This window comes from Geotrypetes seraphini, chromosome 2, assembly GCF_902459505.1.
Source record: "Geotrypetes seraphini chromosome 2, aGeoSer1.1, whole genome shotgun sequence".
Classification (NCBI taxonomy): Eukaryota; Metazoa; Chordata; class Amphibia; order Gymnophiona; family Dermophiidae; genus Geotrypetes; species Geotrypetes seraphini.
Window position 1 is genome coordinate 62,122,098 of NC_047085.1, and position 27,015 is coordinate 62,149,112.

Below are 27,015 nucleotides of genomic sequence, written 5' to 3' on the forward strand. Positions count from 1 at the left end.
TTGTGATGCACATTTTTATTTTAAAAATCTGTGCAGCGAAGGACGCCTACTGAGGTGTTTAGGCATGCCTAAAGATGCCTAAGGCCAGCATGCCTAGGTGCTTCCATAGGTGTGTGTCAGACGCCTTAAATGTAGGCCTGTAAAATAGTGGTATACATTTAAGGCATCTGTCCGCAAAATAGACGTAATTCTGGACATAGCACCTACCAGTGATTGACATATGGTAGGTGACCATTTGCAGGCACCATTTCCAGAATCAGAACCTTAGTGCATAGGCCCCAATACTAAGTATCAAATGCTTATAACCCCATACATCAATGACATTATATCACTATTCAAATATTCATATTTAGTATGTATCAGGGGTTTGAAATTGTTTTATCCTACCTTCTATCAGGAAGAAAGTAAATTTTAACATAAGGATTTCTTGGTCTCCCATCTTCCCTTGAGGGAAGATCCTTTGCTCCTAGTATTGTTACTATCAACTCATGACCAACTTTGTCATACCAGAGTTTTATCTGGAAAGCAAAAATATTCATTAGTTATTCATTTCTGTAACAATAACATAAAAGACTAAACTCTAAACATAAATGTCTGCTTTTTAATCCTTTGGATTTGACACACTTCATTGATTTCCAGAGATCAGAAGATGTTTGGGATTTCCTTGGGAAAAACAACCTCTGTAGTGAAAAAAAAAACCAGAATGAAAAGACAGATGACACAATACTTTTGTTTAGCAAACAAGAAAACAGTAATATAAATGAAGGGGTATAGATGAAGAATCCCTTTAGAGCTGAAAACTGTGGGTGATTGAACAGAAGCCTTGAAACATTTACAATATTCTGTACCATTGGATGACAACTTACCTGGCATTTAGCAGGGTTTACTATATGTAAAAGCAATTTAAAGAAAGTAAAATAAGAATGCTTATTCACTATCCTCACCAGTTTTATAAACTTATAGTCAGTGTACTACATAGCCCTTTAAGGTTTAAAATTATAGTGTAATGATAAGCTTAAATATTTCAAGACTTTTCACTGTATAGATTAATTTTGGCTTTTTTTTTCTTTTTTTTTTAATTTTCAGATATCTTGACAACATAACTGGTCAATTCTATACACTTAATGATTTATAAAGTTAGTGAGATATTTTAGCTGGTAATGCACAACTTTATACAAAATCTGCTTTGTGGTTCAGTTTATTTGCATATATCATTATAACAAGGCAAAATGTAATAGAAGCCTTGTAGACAGACACAAAAATGTATCTGTCATTCAAAAAACAAACACATTTTATAAATGAATATATAATTTTTAGACATGAAATTTTATATATATATATATATAAACTTATTTATATATATAAACTTATATATATATATATATAATAAACTTTTATATATATAAACTTATTTCATGTCTAAAAATTATTTTTGTATTAGTGCCCTAAGGCCTCTATTTACAAACCTGCACTAAAGTTTTGCAGTTAACAAATAGCCACAGTCAAACTGAACATGTGGTAACAGCAAAACCCGTGTGTAAGTTGTGGGTATTTTAAAGAAAAAATCCCTAATGAATAAGATGCAGAATGTTACACTTCTTGAAGTGACATTAACTGCTCTGTGTTACTTGCCACTTTAGCAGTTAATGTGTGGTAATAACCTCTAGGCTCCCTATTCTCCCTACCTAGTGCTCCCTATTCTATGTCTCCTTTCCTGTTACCTGTTGAATGCAGCAGCACAAACAGTTGTTCATGCATGTTAATTCTTGTGACAAACAGCTAATGCAACTTAGGAAATAGGCTCCTGAAGTGTTTCTATAGACAGAAGGCCTCCAAAATTAATGTCCCTTCCTGGTGCACCCTAGGATGCACAGGGAGGGGACTATGTCTCTGATTGATCCAGGTGCCTGAGGCTCTTCCTACCTAGCCCACCTGGGCTAATCAGAGCCTTAGGCCCATCTCTGTGCATCCCAGGGTGCACCAGGAAGGGGGAAGGCCTGCCATTTTGAAGAGGTAGTCCTGCCGGTACGAGGGAATGGGCATTCCTCCTGCTGGATTGTCATTTAATGTACGGGATTGTTGTGGGGGGGGGGGGTCCGGGTGGTGGGGGTTTGGGGTTGTGTCAGGGGTGGGGTGCTGGGAGTTCAGGGGATGTCAGGTGTGTTGGGGTGGGGTGTTGGGGGTTCAGGGGATGTCTGGGTGGGGTGTCAGGGATGTCAAGGTGGGATGCTAGAGGTTCGGGGGGTGTCTGGGTGGGGTGTCAGGGTGGGGTGTAAGGGGAATATTCTCAGGCAGGAGGGAGTGGGCATCCCTCCTGCCAATTGGGGGTCAGGTGTCTTCTGTCCGCCACAGCCGGCTGAGCTGATCACGGCAGGGGAATTTCCTCCTGATCAACTGAGCTGGAAGTATTCCCGAAGCTATGGCTTCGGAGAGTTCTGCCAGCTCAGTTGATCGGGATAAATTCCCCTGCCACGTTCAGCTTATGGCAGCTGCAGTCTGGTTTCAGGATCTCGTGGCAAAGAAAGGCAGCTGAAATATAGATCAGGGTTTTCTGGGCCTACATTTCAGCTGCCTATCTTAGCTGAATAGGCGTGATTTTGTAACTGGCGCTGTTGTGGGATTGGCATGCAATTGGCGGCCACTTTTATGGGGGCCGCCATCATGGGTGCTGGTTAGAGAATCTGGGAGTAAATTTGCCTCATTGTGGCGCCTTCACTTTGCACCAAGTTATATAATTACCCCCTTTTGTGGGGGGGGTTTCTCTTTGAATATATTGGGGTAAAAGGAAAAATGGCAGCTAATTTGTGGCTGCTTAAAGGCAAAATGTTGATGTCATCAGAATTGATTCATCCCTTAACCTTATTATATTATTCCCAATTCAGCAAAGCGCTACATCTAGTATAACTTTATTCATTTTTAACACTTAGAGCAAGGGATCAAATCATTTAATGCATGTACAGTACAGGACATGTTAAATTCTAATACTCATGCCAATGGGTAATGTCTCCAAATGAGTCAAAACAATTTGTTATAATTGTTTGGTGTTGGGTCACAATACAGTAGATAACGGAAAGCAATGTGTAGAGGAAAAGTCTGCACAACAGCAACAGTGTTCTTCTCTTTGGGTACCTATAGCACTCCTTTGACACAAAATATATACTTTACCTACAATTTAGGGGGGAGAGTGATCAGGCTGTATTAGGGTGATAATCTGCAGGTTTCTTGCCCTAGTGCAGCAATATTTAGCTCACTGTAGGTTACAGCTATTGAAAATATCAATCTTTCAAATCAACTGACACTCAATGAAATAAATTACAATAACTGCACATTTTATAAGTTTATAATTGTGTTATTTTTAATGTCTTATATCACTTTATTTTATAGATGAGAATGGATCTCAGAATCATAAATAAGAAAAGCTCATCCCATTGCCATACAGGGTACAACACTCAATGGGCTGTAAATCACATGGCGATATTCTATTTTATTCCATCATTAATCCATTCCATAAAGGTGCAAAAACACAAAATTGCTAATCAAAGTGCACAGTGTCCAAAATAATTGGTCAACTTAATGGGCCCGGCTACTTCTAGTGGTTCCTGGCAATCCTGGATATTCAGTGTCAGGGCCATATCCAGCAACTAGCATTGAATATCTGGGTCAAGGCTCGCCACCACAGACTACATATCAGTCAAATAATGCTGAATATTGGCCAGAATAAGACTAAAGTACATAGCAAAAAAATGAAGCACTTACGAAGGGGTACTGAAAAGTTCTCCCCCCAACCAACTTCCTAACTTCTGAGCATGGTAGAGTCTACTATAAAGAACAAAATGATAGAACATATACATACATAAGCATGGATTAATGAGAGAAAGCAAACAGGGATTTAGTCAAGGGAAATCTTGCCTCACCAATCCACTGCATTTCTTTGAAAGGGGGAATGAACATGTGGATAAAGGTGAGCCTGTTGATCTTGTGTATTTGGATTTTCAAAAGGCATTTGACAAAGTACCTCAGTGTATCGCAAGTGTACCATGGCGAGATTCCCGGTATGCCATGATACGTCAGCGAGGAAGAGAGGCACTGGCTGACTGCCTACAGGACGTGCCTTTCACGGTGAGAGGCATGTCATTTGGTAGTCAGCCAACACCTCTGCTCCTCACCGGCACTTCTCCTCCTCTCCGTGACTCTCCTTTTCCAGCACTAGCTCAGGACCCTATGTGGAGGGCCTCCACACATGCACAGTTGTTGACGTGATGATGTCATGCATTCCTATGATGTCATCACATCTATGCCCGTGCATTTCCGGATGCCTTCCAGGAATTATCAGGAAAGGAATGGAAAACAAAGATGAAAATGTTATGTCCTTAAATCGCACTATGGTATGGCTGCACCTCAAATACTGTGTGTAATTTAGGTTGCTGTATCTCAAAAAAGATGTAGCAGAATTAGAAAAGGGTCAGAGAAGGATAATGAAAATGATAAAAAGTATGGGATAACTTCCATATGAGGAAAGGCTAAAGCAGCTAGGGCTCTTCAGCATGGGGAACAGATGGCTCAGGGGTGATAAGATATAGGTCTATAAAATACTGAGTGGAGTGGAAAGGGTAGATGTGAATCGCTTGTTCACTCTTTCCAAAAATACTAGGACTAGTGGGCATGCGATGAAGCTACTAAGTAGTAGATCTAAAACAAACTGGAGAAAATATTTCTTCACACAATGTGTGATTAAACTCTGGAATTTGTTGCCATCAGTTAGCTTAGTTCGATTTAAAAAAGGTTTGGATAGTTTCCTAAATGAGAAGTCCTCAGGCCATTATTAAGATGGCTTAGGGGAATCCACTGCTTATTCCTAGGATAAGCAACATAAAAGTTGTTTTACTACTTGGGATCTAGCTAGGTACTTGGGACCTGGGTTGGCCACTGTTGGAAAAAAGATACTGGACTTGATGGACCTTGAGTCTGTTTCAGTATGTCAATTCTTATGTTCTTATGAGCGTTATTTTGCCACTGTAGCTGAAAAGAGTGCTATTTTATTTTGCAATATGCCAATTTGCAGAATAATAATGCTATGTTTTGACATTGTTTCAGATCATTGATTGAACCATGTTAATGAAAAAATGTGGAATTTTCAAGTGTGGAACTCCAAGCCATCATGAAGTTCCTATTCCTGCAGAAGAAAACGCCAAAGGAAATCAATGAATGTATGATGCAAACATCGAGTAACAAATGCCCAGCATTCTCCACAGTGAAAAAATTGTGTGCATACTTTCAGCATGGAGATTTTGAGACTGAAGATTGTGACATTCCCACTCCCCGAGACGATCATGTCAGAGTAAAACCCCATAGTAAAACCTTTGACCGATACCAGAGACTGACCGAGAATGATCAGACAGGGGATACTGAAAGCAGAGCTGCCTATCCTGAGCCATCTGAACCTGATCAGGAGCCAGAATACAAGGTAGCTCCACGGCCCAGTAAAAGCCCCAGCTACATTAAGAGGTTTAATCAGGCTCCCAGTGGTATTCTGACCAGCATCCTGGGGGGGAGCCCAAGAGCACGAAAGCTAGGCACACAGACACCTAGTACAGGGTGTGGCCCAAAGACTCTTAAGCAGCTCTCCAAGGCAGTAAGACAGGCTGCACACGAGGACCCGGCAGAGAAGGTTCTCCGGGCCAGGCAAAGGCCAGACCTCGCTCAGGAACCCATGGAGTGTGAGGAATCCATTGCTCAGGAGCCAACAGAGCAGCTGGGTATTCCAGAAAATATGGACACGGATGAATGGACAATGCCTGAAGCTGACATCGAGGAAGCCATGGATGTGAGCTTGGCAGCTTCTCACTAAGTACTACAGGTACGGAGCTGTATAAGAATATAGTGGTGAAGATTGATAGAAAACTATTTTTGTTTGGTGTGTAAAGCCAAGCTCAGAGCAGTGCTGCACCAGCTTGATTACGTTGCTGCACTCCAGCTGTGCAAAAGCCCAGAGAAACTGAAGAAAGTTTTCTGGCTTGTGAAGCAGTTTCCCTGTTAGCTATCTAAGTTCCAAGGACTTACAGAATTGGGGTAGATGCCCCGAAGATCTGAGGGTTGGGATTCAGAGGGAGCTTGTTAAAGCGAAATAATAAAAGGGGAACCAGCAATTCTGTGGCCCAACAGTGGGAAGGACTGAAAACTGATTATTGCTGGAATAACAAGAGCCTGCAGTAGGGCTTTATTTTTTTTTTTTCTTTTCACGATTGAAGGTTGCTTTACAATGTGAAATGTAAGTGCCTGGTGAAGAAACCGGATTTTTGGATTGAAAGTCCAGGACTCAAGAGTATTCTTGAGGACTTCTTATGGGACTAGTTTTGTGTGCTCTTACAGAGACTGTGGTTCAGTGCAGGGTGAAGCCCTAGAACCTTGATTGTGAACTTACCTAACATAAACCCTGCTGTTCTTTCACTGAACTGTTTGGAGGATAAAAATCTGTTGTTGTTTTTTTGGGAAAAAGGAAGCTTGTACGCTAGTGCTTCTTTATATGATTTTTGGTTTTCTAATCATTGTGTTTTGGATACAAATTAAACTTTGGACATTGTTTTGATTTGACTTGGCTCGCTGTACTTTATTGTAGCGAAGCCCAAAGTATTGGGACACCAGTGAGGTCTTCCACTTTGGGAGCCACGCCAGGGTAGTGCTGCCGCCTGTCGGTGGTCTTTCACAAGCTTCTAGAGACCCCGGAAGGTGACAAGATGCAGCAAGGTCTGGGAGGCCTCAAACGGTGCCAACTCCTGAAATTGTTGATTATGTCCATGACCTGATTTTGGCAGATCGGCGAATATTGGCTAAAACAATTGCTGAGACACTACAAATATCTAGGGAATGTGTTGGGTGTATAATCTATGAAGCTGTCAACCAAGTGGGTGCCAAATATTTGAATGCTGATGAGTAACAACATCACATTGACACTTCTAAGTTGATTTTGCAGCATTTTCAGCAAGCTGGTGTCAAACTTTTGGAATGACTAGCTACTGTTAATGAAACATGGTTACACCACTATGATCCTGAGACAAAACAACAGCCCATGCAATGGAAGCACTCAGGTTCTCCAAAGCCAAGGAAATCAATGACCCAAAAATCAGCAAGAAAGGGCATGGCCACAGTACGGTATTTTGGGAAGGTGTTATAATGACTATCTTCTAAGGGGCCAAACAATTAATGCAGAATACTACTTTAATTTGCTATGCTGATTAAAGGAGGCATTGAAAGAAAAAAGGAGAGGGAAACTGCGGAATGGAGTTCTCTTTTTGCAAAACAATATACCTGCTCGCAAGGATGGCAAAACGATGGATGTTTTGACGCAGTTGGGGTTTCAGTGCATAGACCATCCACCTATTCACTAGACCTTGCTCTATCTGACTATTTTCTGTTTCCAAACTTTAAAAAAAGTTTGAAAGGGCAACAATTTTCAATTGATTCAGAGGTGATTGCAGCAGCAGAGTATTTCAGTGATCAGACAGAGTATTTTTTGGAATGGTTACAGAAAATTCAGACATGATGTGCCACATGTGTTGAACTTAGGGGGGAGTATGTGGAATAGCTTGTAAGTTTCATGGCTCTACATCATTCCACTTCTTGGTTGGGCTGAGAACTTTTTAGCTCCCCCTTCGTAACTTTAGAGATCTTCAGCTGCAAGGTGCATAGAGCTCAATATTCAGAGCAATTTAAGTGGGCCAGAGAGCCCCTTGCCCACTTAAATAATTTGATCAGCATCTTGAACACTGATATTCAGCAGCACTAAGTTGGGCAGTGTCGCTGAATGGTCCCCAAAAAGTGGTCAGGTGGTGGTGCTTCAGCAATATTCTGCCAGGGCCCATATAAGATAAGCAGGTGAATTTAGGATAGCTCAAAAGCTCATCTTAGGCAGGTCCTGGATGAATAACAGGCCGGGTTGCACATAAGTATTTTTCTTGTTAAAAAAAAAAAACCCTCCTCCCCCACACATAAATGCTTCCTCTCTTCCACACACCCAACCCCACCTGCCCACCCCCTCCTATTTGTAGGTAGGCTCCCTGATAGCCCAGCAGGGGTTCTTCGGGGAGCAGGAACACAGTCCTTTCGCTCCTGCCCCCTTACAACATCTTTCCTATTTATTGGTATCAAGAAAGTAATATAAGCCATTCTAAAAATATAAAAATAATACAAATATAATTATAAAAAGTACAGTTATTTTAATGTATTTTATTGAGCATCAGTTAATCTGAGAGATTGATATTTTGTATTTGGTATTACAGAATCTCTTATAGAGGTTTAAAGATTAATAGTTTGCATGATAATAATATGCAAAACATGCAAATGCGTATATAGCAGTTTATTACTATGTACAAATCAAAATACAACTTGCAGTGAACACAGGGTGCACACCAAAGGTCAGTTATGGTCATAAAATAACATAAAGGTAAAGGGAATGGGACTTGATATACCACTTTTTCTGTGTAGTTTACACAATCAAAGTGGTTTAAATGGGTAGTGAAGTGCTAAGTAACTTGCCCAGAGTCACAAGGAGTTGCAGTGGGAATCAAAGTTACAACCTCAGGGTGCTGAGACAGCTGCTCTAACTACTAGGCCACTCCTCCCAAAAAAACTTGGGTTATTTTACTATTTCAGGAGCATCAGGCCTCAAAGACAAAACTTAAAGTGGCAGCAATGCTGTCCACCTATCCCCGATGTTCCGCCATCAAATCCTTCCATGTCTCCTCAGCCCTAGATCAGACTCCTTCCAGAACATCCCTCCATGTTTTCCAAACCCCCCTGATCACATTCCTCCATCATGCCCCCCTTCACCAATCATAATTCCCCTATCACATCTCACCACATCACCCACCTCCCTAATTATATTCCCCTAAAATGTCCCCCACCCCTCCCAATGATACTCCCAATCTCCCTTCCATTCCCTAAGGGACCACCTTTAAACATCAGAAGCTATCAGTCCTATACCCAGTTCCTTATATTGTAGCATGACCATTGGCAGTAGTACTCAAGACTACCACTAGGAATGCCATTTGAGAGATGCATCAGCAGGCTAGTAGTGATTGAGGTTCACTCCTGCCCTAGGACTACTGAACCACCTGGTATAGAAGCAGCAGACTCCAATGATCGAGGAGAGGGTCCTTTGGGGGGGTGGGTTAAGTTGATCAGGGATGGGAGATAGCACTATAAACCATTTAAGCTCTAGTCTGTGAGCATTGGGGGCTAGAGAATGAGAAGGGGATAGAAGGGTATAGATCAGGGGTCTCAAAGTCCCTCCTTGAGGGCTGCAATCCAGTCGGGTTTTCAGGATTTCCCCAATGAATATGCATGAGATCTATGTGCATGCACTGCTTTCAATGCATATTCATTGGGGAAATCCTGAAAACCCGACTGGATTGCGGCCCTCAAGGAGGGACTTTGAGATCCCTGGTATAGATAGAGGATTACTGCACAGGTCCTGGACCTGTTGGGCCGCCGCGTGAGCGGGCTGCTGGGCGTGATGGACCACAGGTCTGACCCAGCGGAGGCATTGCTTATGTTCTTATGTTCTTAGAGGCTCCCAGACCACTGGAATAATGCTGCTTGTGAGGTGGTTCACAAGAAGTTTCAAGTTATATTGGGATTTGTTATCTACGCAATATCATATATTTCAATGCGTATAACAATTGTTTTTAAGAAGAGTTATTTATTTACCATAGGAGTCAGCAACCTGTCATACTGAGACATTGCAGGGTTGGATTCTCGTGGTAAATCATGGTATGACAAAAATATTTGTCATATGACTCTTAACTTGATGTACATTTTAAAATATCCAATATAATAGTGTGTCTTGATAAGTCCAGAGCACACAAATGTATTGCAGAGAAACTGAACCACAAAGATGTAAATACAACAATCTGAAGACACAGATTAAGCAATCACATAATGACTTGCTATTATGAATAGGATACTCGCATATCTATAAACTAGTCAAGAACGTGCAAAAGTAAATCAAGACATTACACCAGTGTATTCTAAAATCAAAATACCACTGATTGCAAGAAGTGTAGATGAAAGCAAAGAAAGTCTATTACTTGTCTCCTATGACAATAACTCTCTCATTAAATGGGGATTAAATTATCACAAATGTGGCCTCACAGTATTAGCAAATCATACGTAGATTCAAAGAAGGTATGTCCTCTTACTCTTTAGGAGCAAACAGGATGCAAAATTGTTTAAATATGCACATCTGAGAGCACTGCCTTTTTATAAGTGACTCCTGCACTTCTATGGATCATACTATTGGCCTTGAATCCCTAGATGAGTCTACTGGTTTGGACATCTACAGTGCAACTTTTTTCTGTAAATTCATCAAAGAAAAGACAAAGCCCTGAGTTTTGTGGGGTAAGTATCAAACACTGGCATCTGAATCCGATTATGCTCTGTGAGAAATAACTAGTGAAATCCTGAGGAAGTTTTATAGACAAAACAAGTGAAATGGAATCATGGCCACAAACAAGGCCTTACTTAACAGCAAGTTAGCAATCAATGTGGAAGTAGTGCTCCCTTTAGCTAGCTATGTGCCCAGTGCACTACTATGCAGCACAATCAGTAAGCAACAATTAAAAGTTATAAACCTCATCAGAGGTAACAGGAGCATTTACAAAGTTTATATTTTTGTGCCTGAACTACAGAGTTTAACAATAGCTACAGCAAGCAAAACTCAACTTTTATCAAACATTTATAAGTGATCTTTGTAATGTAAATCAGCCCATGTTTCCATTCATAATTACCAAAATTCATCAAAGCTATAGAATTTAGGCTACCTCTCATTTTAGCAAATTATTTTGTTGTCTAAAATGAAACATTTTAAATCATACTGGCTATTTTTAAATACTGGCTTCAGAAAAAAAAAATGACTTTCCAACACTGCAATTTTTTTTAAGGGGTTCTTTTATCAAGGCGCGGTAGGGGGGTTTAAACCGCCTGCCGCGCTAGTCGCTACCACCTCCACTGACCAGGCATTAGTTTTTTTGCTTGCCGCGGGGATTAACGCGTGATGAAATGTCCGACGTGCCAACCCCGCTAGCCCGGCTTGATAAAAGGACCCCTAAATCTCAACCATCGCCATTAGCAATCTACTTGAGACTTTGGATAGAAATTTGATGCTTACAATTAGTGTGAACTAATAGTACAATATGAGCAGAACAATTTTCTTTAAAGTGATTATTGAAATGGTTTCCTTACTCTCTTCTCAATTGTTTCACACATTTAAAACAGGCATTTACATAAAATTGGTCCTATTTATTAAAGTACAGTACATTTCTGCAAGTACTGTGCTGAGATTAACAAAATTAACAAGTGGTAACAACAAACCTTGTGTGTTAACCACTGAGGTGATCTTGGCAGTTTTTAGTCAGTTAATGCAGAGAATATATATTTGATATATGTTAACAATATTGATACAGCTACAATATTGATACAGATACAATATTGATACAGCTAGCTACACTCATTCCAAGTGCACTAATTGTGCCATGTTATCCGCTGCATTAACAGTTAATGAATGGTAACTACCTCCACTATAACTCTACATAGCAGTTCCTCAACCCTTCTGCATTAGCTGTAAATGTAGAAGTTATGGCATGTAACACCTTAAGAACTACATTTACTTCTAGCATTAACAGATACATCTTACCCCCTCTTTTACAAAGCTGCACTAGCTGCTGCTGTGATAACTGCCCCAAAGCCCATAGGGATTTAAAGGGCTTCAGGGCTTTTGTCGTATGGCAGCCGCTAGCACGGCTTTGTAAAAGAAAGGGTTAGTAAATAGTGCTCTAAAATAGTTTTACATTTGCTAGTACTGGTATTAATGTTATACCTCTTATCTCTACATTCTAATGGCATTGAATATTAATTGAGATCTCTTTAATATATAAGAAATTTAAAAGTGTCTTCCATTCAACAACAGAACTGAAGTACTTGGAAATGCATTTGAATGTGTTGCACCCATAACAAAATGTCATTACAAAATTCATCTTTGTGAAGGAAGGTAATATTCCACACACGAAAGCTTGCAAAAACATGCAGCAAAACAGGATAAGCATTAGTCAAACCAACTTTTTGTAATATACTACCTTAGAGGTCTCCTGTTTTTAAAAAAGGCAAATAACTTGTACCTAAATTTTATTTTAAGGTGCAATATAGTAGGTTCAAGATGCAAGGAGACCATATTCGGAGTGCACAGCACACTATTAGGTCAGTATTCAAAGATTGCTCAATGTAGGCATCTCAGTTTTAGGTTGAAATGGGAAACTAACTTTAAATACAGGATCCTAACATTGAAGCTCCTAAATTTTGGATAGCCATTGAATTTCCTAACTGAAGGGGGGCTAATGCTCAAAACTAATGCTGGCTGGAGTTAGTGCTAAGTTAGTGTGTACATTATAGTGCATTGAATGCTATAATGGTTTCAGTTCGGCCTCTGATACCATTAGCGCAGGCCACATTTAAATGCAATCATTATTTATCCTAAACCAATGCGAAAGAAAAGTTCTCCAAGCATATCTATCTTGGGAAACTTTCTGCCAGATCCAGAGCAGTGTTAGAAGGATTGGTTGAAAGAAGAAGGGTCTAGCAGGTCTTCTTTCCCTCTAACACACAAGTGTCAAAGTCGGTCCACAACCATCCTATCCCGGACAGGTTTCCCATAAAAATTGGTGGTCTAATGGTCAGTCCCCTGCTGATCACTAGCCTGGGCCACCTGCATATCATGGTCCACTCCCCGCCCCCTCCCTCTCTCCCATCTGCTCTCAAGTAGATGTAGCGTCCACACCTTCAAACTAGGTGCAAATTTTGCAGGATCTGTGCTATTTCATCTGACTCATATGTTGCTATATGTCTTTATAAAAAAGCACCAAAATAAGTGTCTTCCTCATTTAACCTATGTCCTTTAAGTCCCCTGTTATAAAACTACACTCTGCTTGTCAAACAGAATTCCGAAAAACACGAATAGTAAAATATTTTTAGTAAATAGGCCTCTAAGTTAGGAATGAAAGGTAGGAAATCAACATTGAGCACCTGACCACCACTTTGAATTGGCTCTACTCTCTTTTCAGGGACCTAGATTTAGATATCTAATTTAAAAAAATAGGTTCCTAAATTTAGGGACTCAGGTGGGGAAACCTTTTATTTGAAGATATCTGTACATTGCCTAGTTATCTTGAATACTGACCAATAAGTTTAGAAAGCAAAACAACACAAAGGCAAAGTATACAGTACATAGTAGATCCTTTGTTTTAGGCAAGGTACAAATTTATTTGCCAAATTATCCCACTCAGGGAAATATTAGTTGGAAAATGCAAAGAAAGGGATGTATGTGTTAAGAAATGATAATGAAAAAATTTAAAGAGACATTAACCTTGGATAAATGCAATTGAAATTCCCCAGCTCTGGGCCTATAGACAGGATTTAGTTGGATAAAAAAAAAATCCTCCCCTCAGACTTAGGTTACAGGGATAAAAAGCTTTAATAAATTAAGCTCAAAGTTCTTGTTAATTCAGGTACATATGCTTAGTGCATTGGACAGATTGCTAAAAAGCTACACCAGTTTAGTTGTGGCATATAGGACATTCTGATGCTTTTTATAAAGCTGTTCACAAATTTCAGCATAAATTTGCAAATTTAGAGCTATACAGAAAGTTTAGATATATTTTAACAGCAGTTATTTCAGAAATTAGTGATACATTGGAAAAAGTGTCTCTTTAAACCACAATATATTATTATTAACTCCCATGCAGAGCTTTACAGGCTGCTCACATGGAACTTATTAAAAGGATTTAAAGCAACACACTAAAAAAGGGGGGAATGGACCAAATGTAACATTTTCTTACTGCGCATTTTCCAAAACAAGTATAAACACAACTTTAATTTCTGTCAGGCAGATGAGGCCTTTACCTGAACCCTAGGTACAAAAGGTGTTGCTCTTCTACTAAGGCTTTGGCTCTGGTAAGCAAAATTAAACACAGAAAAAAAGCAATAAAACAAAACCAAAAAGATAACACAATGGAACTCAAAGAGCACAAAAGGTAAAACACACGTACACTAGAACTTTAAAACACCACTGATGCAGACCACCACATTTATGTTTTACTGTATATAAAATTGAACTGCAAAACTTTAGAATAGCATATCAATCATACTTGTAAAATGTCTTTCATATAGAGCTTGACTCTAAAATACTGCAGTGGGAAATGAAAACTGTATCATTACTGTGCAAAGAGATGCAGAGTTTGGAAAACATACTAAAAGTGAAAGTCAGACAAGCTGTACAAGCACATATGGACGACCTACATACATTTCCCCCTAAATATTCACGGGGGTTAGGGGCAGAACCGGCCCGCGAATATTGAAAAAAACGTGAGTAAATTTTAGGGACGAGTGTCCCACCCCGCCTCCCTCCTGCCTGCCACACCTTTCCCCTGCCTCCCTCTTGCCTCCCAGATCTCTATACAACTTACCTAGTAGTCTAGCAGTGAAGCGGGGCAGCAGCGCTCTTCCTATATACTCTTGCCCCGTGCAGAGCCGTCCACAAAAATGGCTGCCCTGAGTTCCCGCTGTAGTCTCGTGAGACCACGAAAACTCACAGCAGTCATTTTTGTGGACAGCTCTGCACGGTGCAGGAGCATAAGAAGAGCGCTGCTGTCCCACTTCACCATTAGACCACCAGGTAAGCTGTATATAAGTCCCAGAGGGAGGCGGGGTTGGGTCCCGGTTTAGAAACCCGCAACTAATCGAAGTTGCAAGTCTTAAAAGCGCAGATCAGGAGGGTGAAGTGTACATTTTGAGGGAAATTCTAGTAAGTGCCACCTAAAGTTAGGCAATGGCAGATGCCTAGGTTGTGTCTGCCAGTGCCTAACTTAATTGTTTTAATTGGCTTAAGTGGCATGATAATTGATCATGCAATTAAAAATCCATTTTAAAAAACCCAATGTGTGTTTAGGAGCCTCCCAGAACCGGTGGCTAACACCTGGGCACCCCATGGCGCTTAGTGACACCACACACCTAAGCAGGCATGTTTACGGGTAGAGTTGACCTTAGGTGTCACTAAGCAGCAATAGTCATGATTCAATGATGAACCTAGGCGCTGGAAATAAAGGCCTGTAAACCCCTGACCTACATTGCCAATGCCTAAGTTCATTATTAGGTACTGGTAACTGTAAATATTTAAGTAGTGCCTGAATGTGATTGACACGCGGCAGACGCCATTTTTCTAGGCGCCTGCCATTTCAAGTGCCACTTGTAGAATTAGCCCTTTTATTTTTATTAGGAATACAAAACACACACACAACTAGTTACACTCATAACAGTAACTCATTAAGATCAAGATACAGTTGGTGTTCCCCTTATTATTAATATTGGTCTACTTTGACCAAACCATGAATACAGCTGATATAACATAAGATAATAGTACAGGTATTTAGAATATATTTAGAAAAATACTGTATATTAATAATTCAGTTTTGATTAAATTTACAAACTAACATAGTGAACTATAGAACTGTAGAGGTCCTCATTCACCTAGATATGCATATGATAATTTTGGCTTTATATGCACTCCTAAATATGAGTCCCTCTCATCTCTCTTTACACTTGCCAGAAAAGAGGGATAAATACATAGCTCAACTGCAACCACCAGTGGCGTACCTAGCATATGTGACACCCGGGGCCCATCATTTTTTGACACCCCCCCCCCATCTGTATGAAAACATGATTTTTAGTAACAATCCACATGTCACAGATGAGCACCTAGAAAAAGGCAGAATTCTGAGCATCAGAGCTGCTACCACTACGGCTGGTGCTAAAAAACGCTTCACAGTTTTGTAAAAGGGGGGATAAAATAGAAATACATAGACAAAGGTTAAATTGAACCAGCAAGAAGCTGGACTCTGCATACAATGCTTCACAGAAACAGTGACACATGTCTCCTAAAGCAATAAATAAATAGAAAATTTTTTTCTACCTTTGTCTTCTGTGGTTTCTGCTTTCCTCATCTTCTTGTAACTCTCGTCCTTCCATCCACTGTCTGCCGTCTCTCTTCCCCTATATGGCATCTTCTCTACTTCTATGCCCCTTCCAGAAACTGTATGCCTCCCCCTTCCATCTCTCCTTTCACCCCCATTGGTCTGGCATCTCTCTCCTCTCCTTCCCTCTCCCACACCTCTCCTCTGCAATCCCTTTCCCTTTTTTCCATCATTTCCCTTTTCAATTTATTTTCTGCATCTGTCTAGATTATGTTCTTACTACCCTCTCATCAATGTCCTTTTTTACTGTCTACCTAAAGCTTGCCACCTCTTTCCCTCACCCCTCCAGTGTTTCCCTAAGTCAGTCCTTTTCTGCCCATCATGTGTCCTCCTTTTATTTATCCCCTCCTTTCATCATGTACCCTCTTTCTCCAACCCTTCCATCTAGTACCTTCTCCTCTCTCTGTCCACTTCCATCCAGCATCTGCTCCCCTCTTTCTCTCCTCCCATTTCCTTCTGGCATTTGCTCCCTTATCTCTCCCATCTGCACTTCCATCCAGCATAGGCTCCCCACTACCATCCAATGTCTGCCCTTTCTCCCTCCATCCACCCTCTTCAATCAGCATCTTCCCCCTTTCTTTCCCTCCAATATCCTTCCCCCTTATGTCTCTCCCCTTTCTCTGTACATCAATTCCATCAGCACCACCCTTCCATATCACCCTGCCCCCTTTCTTTCCCTCCACCACTCTTCCATTCCAGCAGTCCTGCTCCTTTCTCTACCTCCATGCAGCAAGGTCCCGCGATGACTGTAGCTGCCTGCTGCCAGTCCACCCCACTCCGACGTACTTGCTCTAGAGCGGACTCAGCAGCCGCATGCTGGAAGGTCCCGCGATGACTCGTCTGCTGGCTCTGCTCTGGAAGAAGTAAGTTACGTTGGAGGGGGTGGACCCGGCAGACGCAGTGAGTTGCGGCAAAGTCCCGCAATGACTGCGTCTGCCGGATCCACCCCCTCCAACGTAACTTACTTCTTCCAGAGCAAAGCCAGCAGAGTCATCGCGGGACCTTCGTGCACCTCAGCGCGGCTGCCAACTCTGCTGAAGAGAAAGTAAGTCAGTGGTAACGTGACCATTTATTTTTTTCATCAAAAGAGGACATCTATTAATTGACTGTGTATCCTTTCTTTCTTTCTGCACTCAGGCCCAACAATTGTCCCTTTCTATTCCCTCCCTCCTTCCTTCCCATGTCCTTAGTGCCCCCAGTGCCTCCTTCCCATGTCCATAGTGCCCCCAGTGCCTCCTTCCCGTGTCCTTAGTGCCCCCAGTGCCTCCTTCTTATGTCCCCCCACTGCCTTCCAGATTTTGCCCACCCCCAAAGCCAGCCAGCTCTGCCACCTCTCCATTTTTTTTCTCTCTGTCACCACCCCATCCCCTATGCTCTGGCATCTCTCTCTTCTCCTTTCTTTCCTTCGCACCCCATAGTCTGGTATCTTCCCTTCCCTGATTCTCTGGCATCTCTCTCCTTTCCTTTTCTTCCATCTTTCCCTCCCCCTCCATGCTCTCACATCTCCCCCTTCCTTTTCCCTTAGTCTGGCATACCTTCCTCCTTCCCTCCAAGCCCTGGCATCTCCTTTCATTCCCTCCCTCATCTTCCTTCTCTCTCCAGCTGGGTACAGCAACACTCTCCCCTGCAGCTCTGGACTTCCCCACACCTGCTCCCCCAAAATTGCCATGCTTCGGTTCCTCCTCTTCCTTCCTCCCTCCCCCCCGTGGGACCCTGCGGCACCATCAACTCTTACTCCCTCTAACACCGGCCCTGCAGCTCCGGACTTCCCCACACCTTCTCCCCCCCAGATCGCTATTATTTTAAATGTTATAGCCGCGGCGCTGTATCCATCAGTGGAGACGTCCAACCTCAGCCTGCCCCGGAACTCTTACTGCAGCAGCCGCCCGTCTAGGCAGGAACAGGAAGTCACTGTTGCAGTAAGAGTTCCGGGGCAGGCCGAGGTTAGACGTCTCCACTAATAGATACAGCGCCGCGGCTATAACATTAAAAATAATAGCGATCCGGGGGGGGGGGGGCAGGTGTGGGGATGTCCGGAGCTGCAGGGCCGGCGTTACACGCAATGAGAACAGGACAACTAAGCGTCCGACGTCGCCTTCAAAACCGGGCCGGCTGTGCACCCCCCCAAGGCGTGCACCTGGGGCGGACCTCCCCCCACCCCCCCCCCCTTAGTACGCCACTGGCAACCACGTTACCCAGTATAAATCACAGCAAGTGATCTTGCATTAGAGAGGGAAAAGGGTCTCAGAAACCTGCTCCAAAGAAACCAGTAATTCAAAAGGCTTGAGTCTTATTGATTACAGATCTCAATCATAGACCCTGAAAAAACCTATTATAAATTTTAAAACATTTAGGGCTCGTTTTACAAAGCCACGTTAGCGGCTTTATCGCACACACATTTTTAGCGCGCGCTAACCCCCGCGCTAGCCAAAAAACAATCGCCTGCTCAAGAGGAGGCGGTAGCAGCTAGCGCGGCCGGCAAATTAGCACACGCTATTACGTGCGTTAAACCGCTAACGCGGCTTCGTAAAAGGAGCCCTTAATAACACAGAAAACATTCATGTTCAAGCATTATTTATTCAATCTGTTGCTCGGCTACATTTAAGTGATTAACTCTTATTTAATTTTCTATATTCAACCAAATCCTGATGGGACCTGTTTAACTGGCATATACCAGCTTCATCAGGGCTCATACACAATATTGGCTGTATCCAAACTCTAAATTCTTTTTATTGCTTAGAAAATATTACCACCGACTGTCCAAGTCTGCCTGATGACCATCTAAAAAGTCTAAATTTGAGCTGGGGAACAGATTGAGTGTGTCTCCAGTGAAGTACAGCTACGATTCGGTGGTAAAATTCCACAAAAGCACAAAACAGGGACCTCAGGGGCAGGAGTTCCCCTTGAATTTAATATGATGTTCCAGGCCTATCTAATTAATTAGAGCTCCATGAATCCATCTGGTGTTACAGTCCTGATAGGAATAAAACTGTGTTTGGTTCTCTCTGGAAGTTGGCCAGTTCTTGAGTGTCCAAACATAGGCCATGTCAGTCTTATTAATCAGTCAATTATCCAGCTTGGATAATGTTCGACTCAGAATTACTTGAAATGAAACATGTAATAAGGCACTTAGAAAGGTTATGGCATAAATCTGGTAAGAGTGAGGATAGAGTGAAATGGCATCAGGGTGTTCTGAATTATAAAAGGAAAATCAAAGAATAAAAATGAATCTATTACTCTGCCAAAATAGAAGATACTACATTAAATGCCAAACGCCAAATAATTGTTCAGACTTGTCAATTCTATGTTTGATGTAAGTCATCTGAAACAAGCAAATCTGGATATCGCCCTACAAATTGGCCCGCTATTTTAGTACTAAACTGTACAAATTGAGAACATTTACAAACACGAAACCTACAAATTTATTGCTTTTAAATGATTCCAAAGAGAGTATTTATGCAGATTTAAATTGGACAGATTTCAAAAAACCCAACTGAGAAGATTTTGGTAAATTATTTGCTAAATATGCAAAATCTTACTGTCCATTGGATAATTATCCACCCATAATCTTGAAAACAGCACCATTGCTTTTTCAGAAAGAAGTCCTTCAATGGATTACATTATTACTGCAAAAAGGTATATTTCCCAAAGACACAGGACATATCATGATTACACCTATAGTCAAAAATCCCAAAGAATCTGTTAGTTGTAATAGGAATTAAAGACCAATAGCAGCTAGGAGGATATTTTTTTTCACTCAGAGAATAATTAAGCTCTGGAATGCATTGCCAGAGGTTGTGGTAAGAATGAATAAGGTAGATAAAAGAAACAAAATAAAACAGAAACCCAACAAAATAAAACTAAATATAACTAAAAGCTTAAAAATATAAGAGAAAGACACTGAAGCCCAGGCCTTACTTGGGCAATATTCTAGAATGCAGGAAAAGATCTTGAAGGGGACAATTGAAATCGGGTTTGTACTCTTCCCAGAGAATGTCCACCACCCAGAAATCCATGGTGATCTCCAACCATTCTTCTAAAAACACTGAACACCTCCCTCCAATTCCTCCTGGCATCATAACAGCTTCTTTGAGGTGAAGGTAGAATGGGTTCCCGTTGATCGCTGCTGGTTGTTGCCTGAATGGTGCAATGTCTGCTCTCTCATTGGGGAGCAGCTGGTGGTGTCTCCGGATCTGTAGAGTGGGGCCGTGCCGTGGACTCCTCCTCCTGGTTGTTCACCCATGGAGGCAGAGTGCTGTATTTTTTGGAAGCTGCTCATGAGCATCCCCCACCTATTGAGAGCAGTGTGGCCCAGCGCTGGATTTTTCTATCTCTGTGCATCTTCTGCCTGGAAGCGATGAGTCGGGGCTGCAACAGCTGGATAGCCCAAGCTGATATCTGTTCCATCTGGACTTTTGCCATTGGGATTATTTAAAATATGCTGAGGCAACAGAGCTGCTTCAGGAAATTGGACTTCTGTCAGACTTATTTGATTTTTTTTTCCAGTTTATGAATTATTTTAAATTTTATTCCATTGTTTTTACCCCTATTGTTTTTATTTTATTAATTGAATTTCCCTGAATTCTATTGTTTAATGGTTCCTCCCTTCTATTCCTTTTTACATATTACTTTAATTCATTTAGATATAATTTACATAGATGGTGCTCCTATCTGTTACAGACTATGGACTTCTCCTCCAGGAACTTGTCCAAACCTTTCTTAAAACCAGCTACGCTATCCACTCTTACCACAACCTCTGGCAATACGGCCACTCCAGGAAGTGCTCCTTTCCCACTGGTATTCTTAGAGGGATCCACTGCACAAATGGTTCCCCTGGAGCAGGGGTGTCCAATCTTTTGGCTTCCCTGGCCCGCGTTGGCCGAAAAAATGTTTTTGGGGCCGCACAAACACGCAAATGCTACAGCAAGATTGAGGAGGGAGCAGAGGAAAACACTGCATCGCCCTCAACCGGGGCCGCACAAAATACTTCACAGGGCCGCATGCGGCCCTTGGGCAGCAGGTTGGACACCCCTGCCTTGGAGAGTGGGGGTTTGTCAAAATCTAATCTGGTAGTTGAATCCTCTCTCTCTAGCCAGGGGACTTCCACTCCCCATATCTAGATCTGGGGTGATTCTGATGATGGACACCAGCCTTTACAGCTGGGGGGCGCATTGCAAGGGGTGTCCAATTCAGGGATGCTAGTCTTCTTCCCTGAGGAAGTGGTTGATCAACCAATTGCAGCTTTGGGCAATTTGGATCTCCTGAGATTTGAGAGTACACTGCAGAACAATATGACAACGGTGAAGGAAACACAAGGATAGTGTAGCTGGTTTTAAGAAAGGTGTAGCTGGTTTTAAGAAAGGTTTGGACAATTTCCTGGAGGAAAAGTTCATAGTCTGTTATTGAGAAAAACATGTGGGAAGTCACTGCTTGCCCTGGATCAGTAGCATGGAATGTTGCTACTCTTTGAGTTTTTGTCAGGTACTAGTGACATGGATTGGCCACAGTGAGAACGAGCTACTGGGCTTGATGGACCATTGGTCTAACCCAGTAAGAACATAACATAAGAACATAAGAAATGCCTCTGCTGGGTCAGACCCGAGGTCCAAGGTGCCCAGCAGTCCGCTCACGCGGTGGCCCAACAGGTCCAGGACCTGTGCAGTAATCTTCTATCTATACCCCTCTATTCCCTTTTCCAGTAGGAATTTGTCTAATCCTTTCTTGAACCCCAGTACCGTACTCTGCCCAATTACGTCCTCTGGAAGCGCATTCCAGTAATGCTATTCTTATGTTCACCCTTACGAGTAAAAGCCCAAATGGTTTTTTGTTAGGCAGAAACTCATCTGCTAGCGCTTTCAGCAGTGCATGTGGCAGGAGTGGAGAATGTACAGGCAGATTTTCTCAACTGCCAAACCTTGCATCCTGGGGAGTGGTCGCTATCCCAGAAAGCTTTCACTTGTATAGTGAAGAGATAGGGACATCTGACATTCAACCTGATGGCCTCAGCTTCCAACAAAAGAGCGACTCGGTTCTATAGCTGAAGGCATGAACCATGAAGTGAAGGTCTAGATGCAGTGGTTCAGCCATGGCCCAAGATAGGGCTTCTCTGTGCCTTCCATCAATGGCCCATTATAGGCCATTTGCTGAACAGAATCATGGTGCACCAGGGAATGGTAATTTTGGTGGCACCAGACTGGCTGAGGTACCCTTGGATTGTAGGCTTGGTACATCTACAGCTGGTCAGGGTCTCAAACTTCCCTGCCATTCACGCCTTCTCACACAGGGTCAAATAACCCACAGGATCTAGAATGCTTTGGTTTTAGAGCATTGCCCTTGAAAGTGCAGTACTAGTGCACAGGGGCTACTCAGACGGTGTAGTTGCTACCATCCTCCAGAGTAAAAAGAAGTTGATTGTTGCAGTGTACACAAAGACTTAGAAATATTTCCAATCCTGGTGTCCATAAGGGCGAGGACCCAGGCTCTGCATCAGTCCTGGTGGTACTCACCTATTTTCAGGAAGGCCTAAGAAAAGGCCTGGTTGCCAGCTCTCAGAGTGCAGATAGCTGACCATTCTTGCTTCAATCCTAAGCCCCATGGGAGCTCCCTTGTGGCTCATACCATACTGATGTGGTTAGATTTTTAAAGGGCATGTTATGGCTCTGATCTCCACTGCAACAGCCGTGCCTGACTTGGAATCAACCTGGCTCTCAGGGCACTTGCGAGTCTAACCTATGAGCTGTTGGACCAAGCTTCTGTGATGGATCTCACCATCAAGACAGTATTTTTGGTGGCCATTACCTCCACCCAGAGGGTATCCAAGTTTCAGGCTTTGTCCTGTAGAGATCCTTTTCTTAGAATAAGAACATAAAAATTGCTGCTGCTGGGTCAGACCAATGGCCCATCGTACCAGGCAGTCCACTCACGCGGCGGCCCCGGCCTCACCTGTGTATGTTCCAGTTTAGCAGGAACTTGTCCAACTTTGTCTTGAATCCCTGGAGGGTGTTTTCTCCTATAAAAGACTCCAGAAGAGTGTTCCAGTTTTTTACCACTCTCTGGGTGAACAAGAACTTCTTTACTGCGAAGATTTACAAAGGAACCTGAACAAGCTAGGGGAGTGGGTGACGAGATGGCAGATGAAGTTTAATGTAGAGAAATGTAAAGTCTTGCATGTAGGGAACAGAAACCCGAGGTACAGCTACACGATGGGAGGGCTGTTACTGAGTGAGAGTACCCAAGAAAGAGACTTGGGGGTAATAGTGGACAAGACCATGAAGCCGTCGGCACAGTGAGCAGCAGCCGCTAAGAAAGTGAATAGAATGCTAGTTATAATCAAGAAGGGTATTACAGCCAGAATGAAATAAGTTATCCTCCCATTGTATTGGGCGATGGTGTGCCCGCATCTGGAGTACTCCGTCCAATATTGGTCGCCGTACCTACAGAAGGATATGGCGATACTCGAGAGGGTTCAGAAGAGAGTGACACGTTTGATAAAAGGTATAGAAAACGTTTCATACACTGGAAGATTGGAGAAACTGGGGCTCTTTTCCTTGGAGAAGCGGAGACTTAGAGGGGATATGATAGAAACTTACAAAATCATGAAGGGCATAGAGAAAGTGGAGAGGGACAGATTCTTCAAGCTTTCGAAAACTACAAGAACGAGAGGGCATTTGGAAAAATTAAAAGGGGACAGATTCAGAACCAATGCTAGGAAGTTCTTCTTCACCCAACAGGTGGTGGATACCTGGAATGCGCTTCCAGAAGGCATGATAGGACAGGGTACGGTCTTGGAGTTCAAGAAGGGATTGGACAATTTCCTGAAGGAAAAGGGGATAGAAGGGTATAGATAGAGGGTTACTATCAGATCCTGGACCTGATGGGCCGCCACGTGAGTGGACTGTTGGGCATGATGAACCTCTGGTCTGACCCAGCAGAGGCACTGCTTATGTTCTTATGAATCTATCCCATTTCAACTTTAGAGAGTGCTCTCTCGTTCTCCCTACCTTGGAGAGGGTGAACAACCTGTCTTTATCTACTAAGACTATTCCCTTCAGTATCTTGAATGTTTCAATCATGTCCCCTCTCAGTCTCCTCTTTTCAAAGGAGAAGAGGCCCAGTTTCTCTAATCTCTCACTGTATGGCAACTCCTCCAGCCCCTTAACCATTTTAATAGCTCTTCTCTGGACTCTTTCGAATAGTACCGTGTCCTTCTTGTGACAAATCTAGCTCTCTTCCTAGCTTTGGCACAAGTTCAGTAAACCCCAATGCAGGAGAGCCGACCAGGTTGGCCTACTGATTGTGGAAGCGCTGACTTCCCTTGGTCTAACTTTGAGGAACCAGACAGGGACTACCAGGGGGAGTTTAGTCCTGTGTTAGGTTACTCTCCAGAAGCTGCTATTAGGGCTCCAAAGAACTCAGGAGCTAAGAAACTACAGCTCCCAGAAGGCCAGAGTCAGAACAGGAAGTGGTCACAGAGGCAGGCACAGCTGCAGAGAGAGTGTTCTCCCTTTCCCTCCTTCAGGACAAGGAGGGGCGAGGTGAAGACGGTTAAAACAGGGCAGCTGAGAGTCAAGGAGGGGGAGCCGAGGAGGCTTCAGTGTGAGCTCGAGAGGGAGCACACTCCTCCTCAACTGAATCCTGAGGAGCTGAGCCACGATTGGGACATGATGGATATGTCAGAGGTGCGTGAGACTACAGCTGAGAGGCAACTGCAAAGCTGTGAACTGATGGACTTTGGTGAACCAACTTTGCCTAATGAGGGTTTGGATGCAATGGACACCAACTGAGCAAAGGTTGGGAGTGTTTGCTAATTTTTGTGCCTTACCTTTTCTTTTTTGCTTGATAAGTTTTGAGTCAAAAGGATGTTGTATGCTGAACTGTGTGAGCTTGTTAAAGCTAGTCTCTGAAGCACTGCAATACCTGAACTGTTGTTTTAGACTGTCTAACAGTGCCAAACTAGGGAGCATTTGGGTTTTCCCTTCTCAGTTCAGCTGGAGGCTAACTAGGGGAAGATAAGTTACTGAAAGAACATAAGGCACAGTGAAGCTCCTTTTGGAAAGAGTTCCTTATCTGCAGGCACTCCGTGGGAGGGCTACAAGGTTAGCAGTTTCTTTTTAGCTTTATTTTCCCTATTGCAGGAGTGTGGTTTGCTCCTCTCTCCTGCTCTTTTCTAGAGAAGGAATTATTGCGGGAACTATTCTTAACATAGAAGGCTGGTGAAAAGGACTGAGGTATTAGGACTAGAGACCAGCATAAAGTTTTCTTTGATTGGATATTTTGAATTAGAGACCGGCTGATGTTTGTGAAGCCAGGGTGGGCTGGTCGGCCCGGAGCTCTATGTTTTCTACAAACTATTGTAAGTTTTGCAATTCGCTATCCATACCTGGGCAAATTAACCAGAAGCATAAGAATAAAAATACATCCTTATGTTTTTCTGATATTCTGGAGTGTGTGTGGGTTTCTTTTCCCTTGTCTGAACTTACCGTGAACATTGATCGTATTGTTTTCACCCTAGGCGGTTGCCTAGAAGGCCTGAAGGGTTCCCTGGTGAAAAGGAACACGCTGGGAGAAGTTAAGGTCACTGGTAACACAGCTCGCTGCGGTGATCAGGAGCTCGTGAGGGTGACATTCTTCATGTATGGCGACCAGTGCTGTATGCAGTACTCCAGGTGAGGGTACACCATGGCCTGGTACAGCAGCATGATAACCTTCTCTGATCTATTTGTGATCCCCTTCTTAATCATAACTAGCATTCTGTTTGCATTGTGCGGACAGCTTCATCGACAAGTTTTTTTCCTGGGAGGTCTCTCCCAAGTACCGCCCCAGACATCTCCCCCGGACATATTTGTGCATGAGATTTTTGTTACTGACATGCATCACTTTACACTTATCCACATTGAACCTCATTTGCCATGTCAATGCCCAATTCTTGAACTTGATTATGTCACATTGCAGATCTTCGCAATCCCCCTGTGTCTTCACTACTCTGAATAACTTCATATTTTCTGCAAATTTAATCACCTCACTCATTGTACCAATGTCCAGATCATTTATAAAGATGTTGAAGAGCACAGGTCCAAGCACAGAGCCCTGCGGCACCCCACTGTTGATGCTTTTCCAGTCCGAATATTATCCATTTACCCCCACTCTCTGTTTCCTATGCTCCAGCCAGTTTTTAATCCACGTGAGTATTTCATCCTTGATTCCATGGCTTGCAATTTTACGAAGTAGTCATTCATGTGGAACCTTGTCGAACGCCTTCTGAAAATCCAGATATACAATGTCAACCAGGTCGCCTTTGTCTATCTGCCTATTTACTCCCTCGAAGTGCAGCAAGAAACCATGCTGGCTGGTCCTCATCAGAACATGTCCATTAAGGTGATCAATGATGTGGTCCTTTATCAGTGCCTCTACCATCTTTCCCAGTACTGAGGTCAGACTCATGGTCTGTAGTTTCCCAGATCTCCCCTAGAACCTTTTTTGAAGATCGGCGTAACATTCGCCACCTTCCAGTCTTCCAGAATCTTTCCCAATTTGATCGACAGATTGGCTATTAGTTGAAGCAGTTCAGCTATAGTCCCTTTCAGTTCCTTGATGACCCTTGGAAGGATGCCATCCTATCCTGGGGATTTATCGCTCTTAAGCCTATCGATCTGCCTGCATACCTCTTCTAGACTGACCATCAACCCTGTCAATTTCCCGTCTTCGTTTCCAGCATATAGCCTGATTGGTTCCGGTATGCTGTGTATATCCTCTTTGGTAAATACAGACGTAAAAATGTGTTCAGTTTGTCGGCGATTGCTTTGTCCTCCTTTAGCACTCTCATTATTCCATGGTCATCCAACGGTCCCACCAATTCCTTCGCAGGTCGTTTCCCCTTAATATATTGAAAGAACGGCTTGAAGTTTTTCGCCTCCTTGGCTATTTTTTCCTCGTAATCTCTTTT

General features: G+C 42.7%; 1 protein-coding gene across 2 annotated transcripts in view; it reads right to left on the reverse strand.

Annotated features, from left to right (window-relative positions):
* RIMS2 (regulating synaptic membrane exocytosis 2) overlaps positions 1–27,015 on the reverse strand; it is a 1,127,809-nt gene that overhangs the window by 443,268 nt on the left and 657,526 nt on the right. For both annotated transcript variants that reach the window (XM_033933083.1, XM_033933078.1), the window contains one exon: positions 388–518. In XM_033933083.1, the coding sequence (XP_033788974.1) occupies positions 388–518 (131 nt within the window). The remainder of the gene's footprint in view (positions 1–387; positions 519–27,015) is intronic.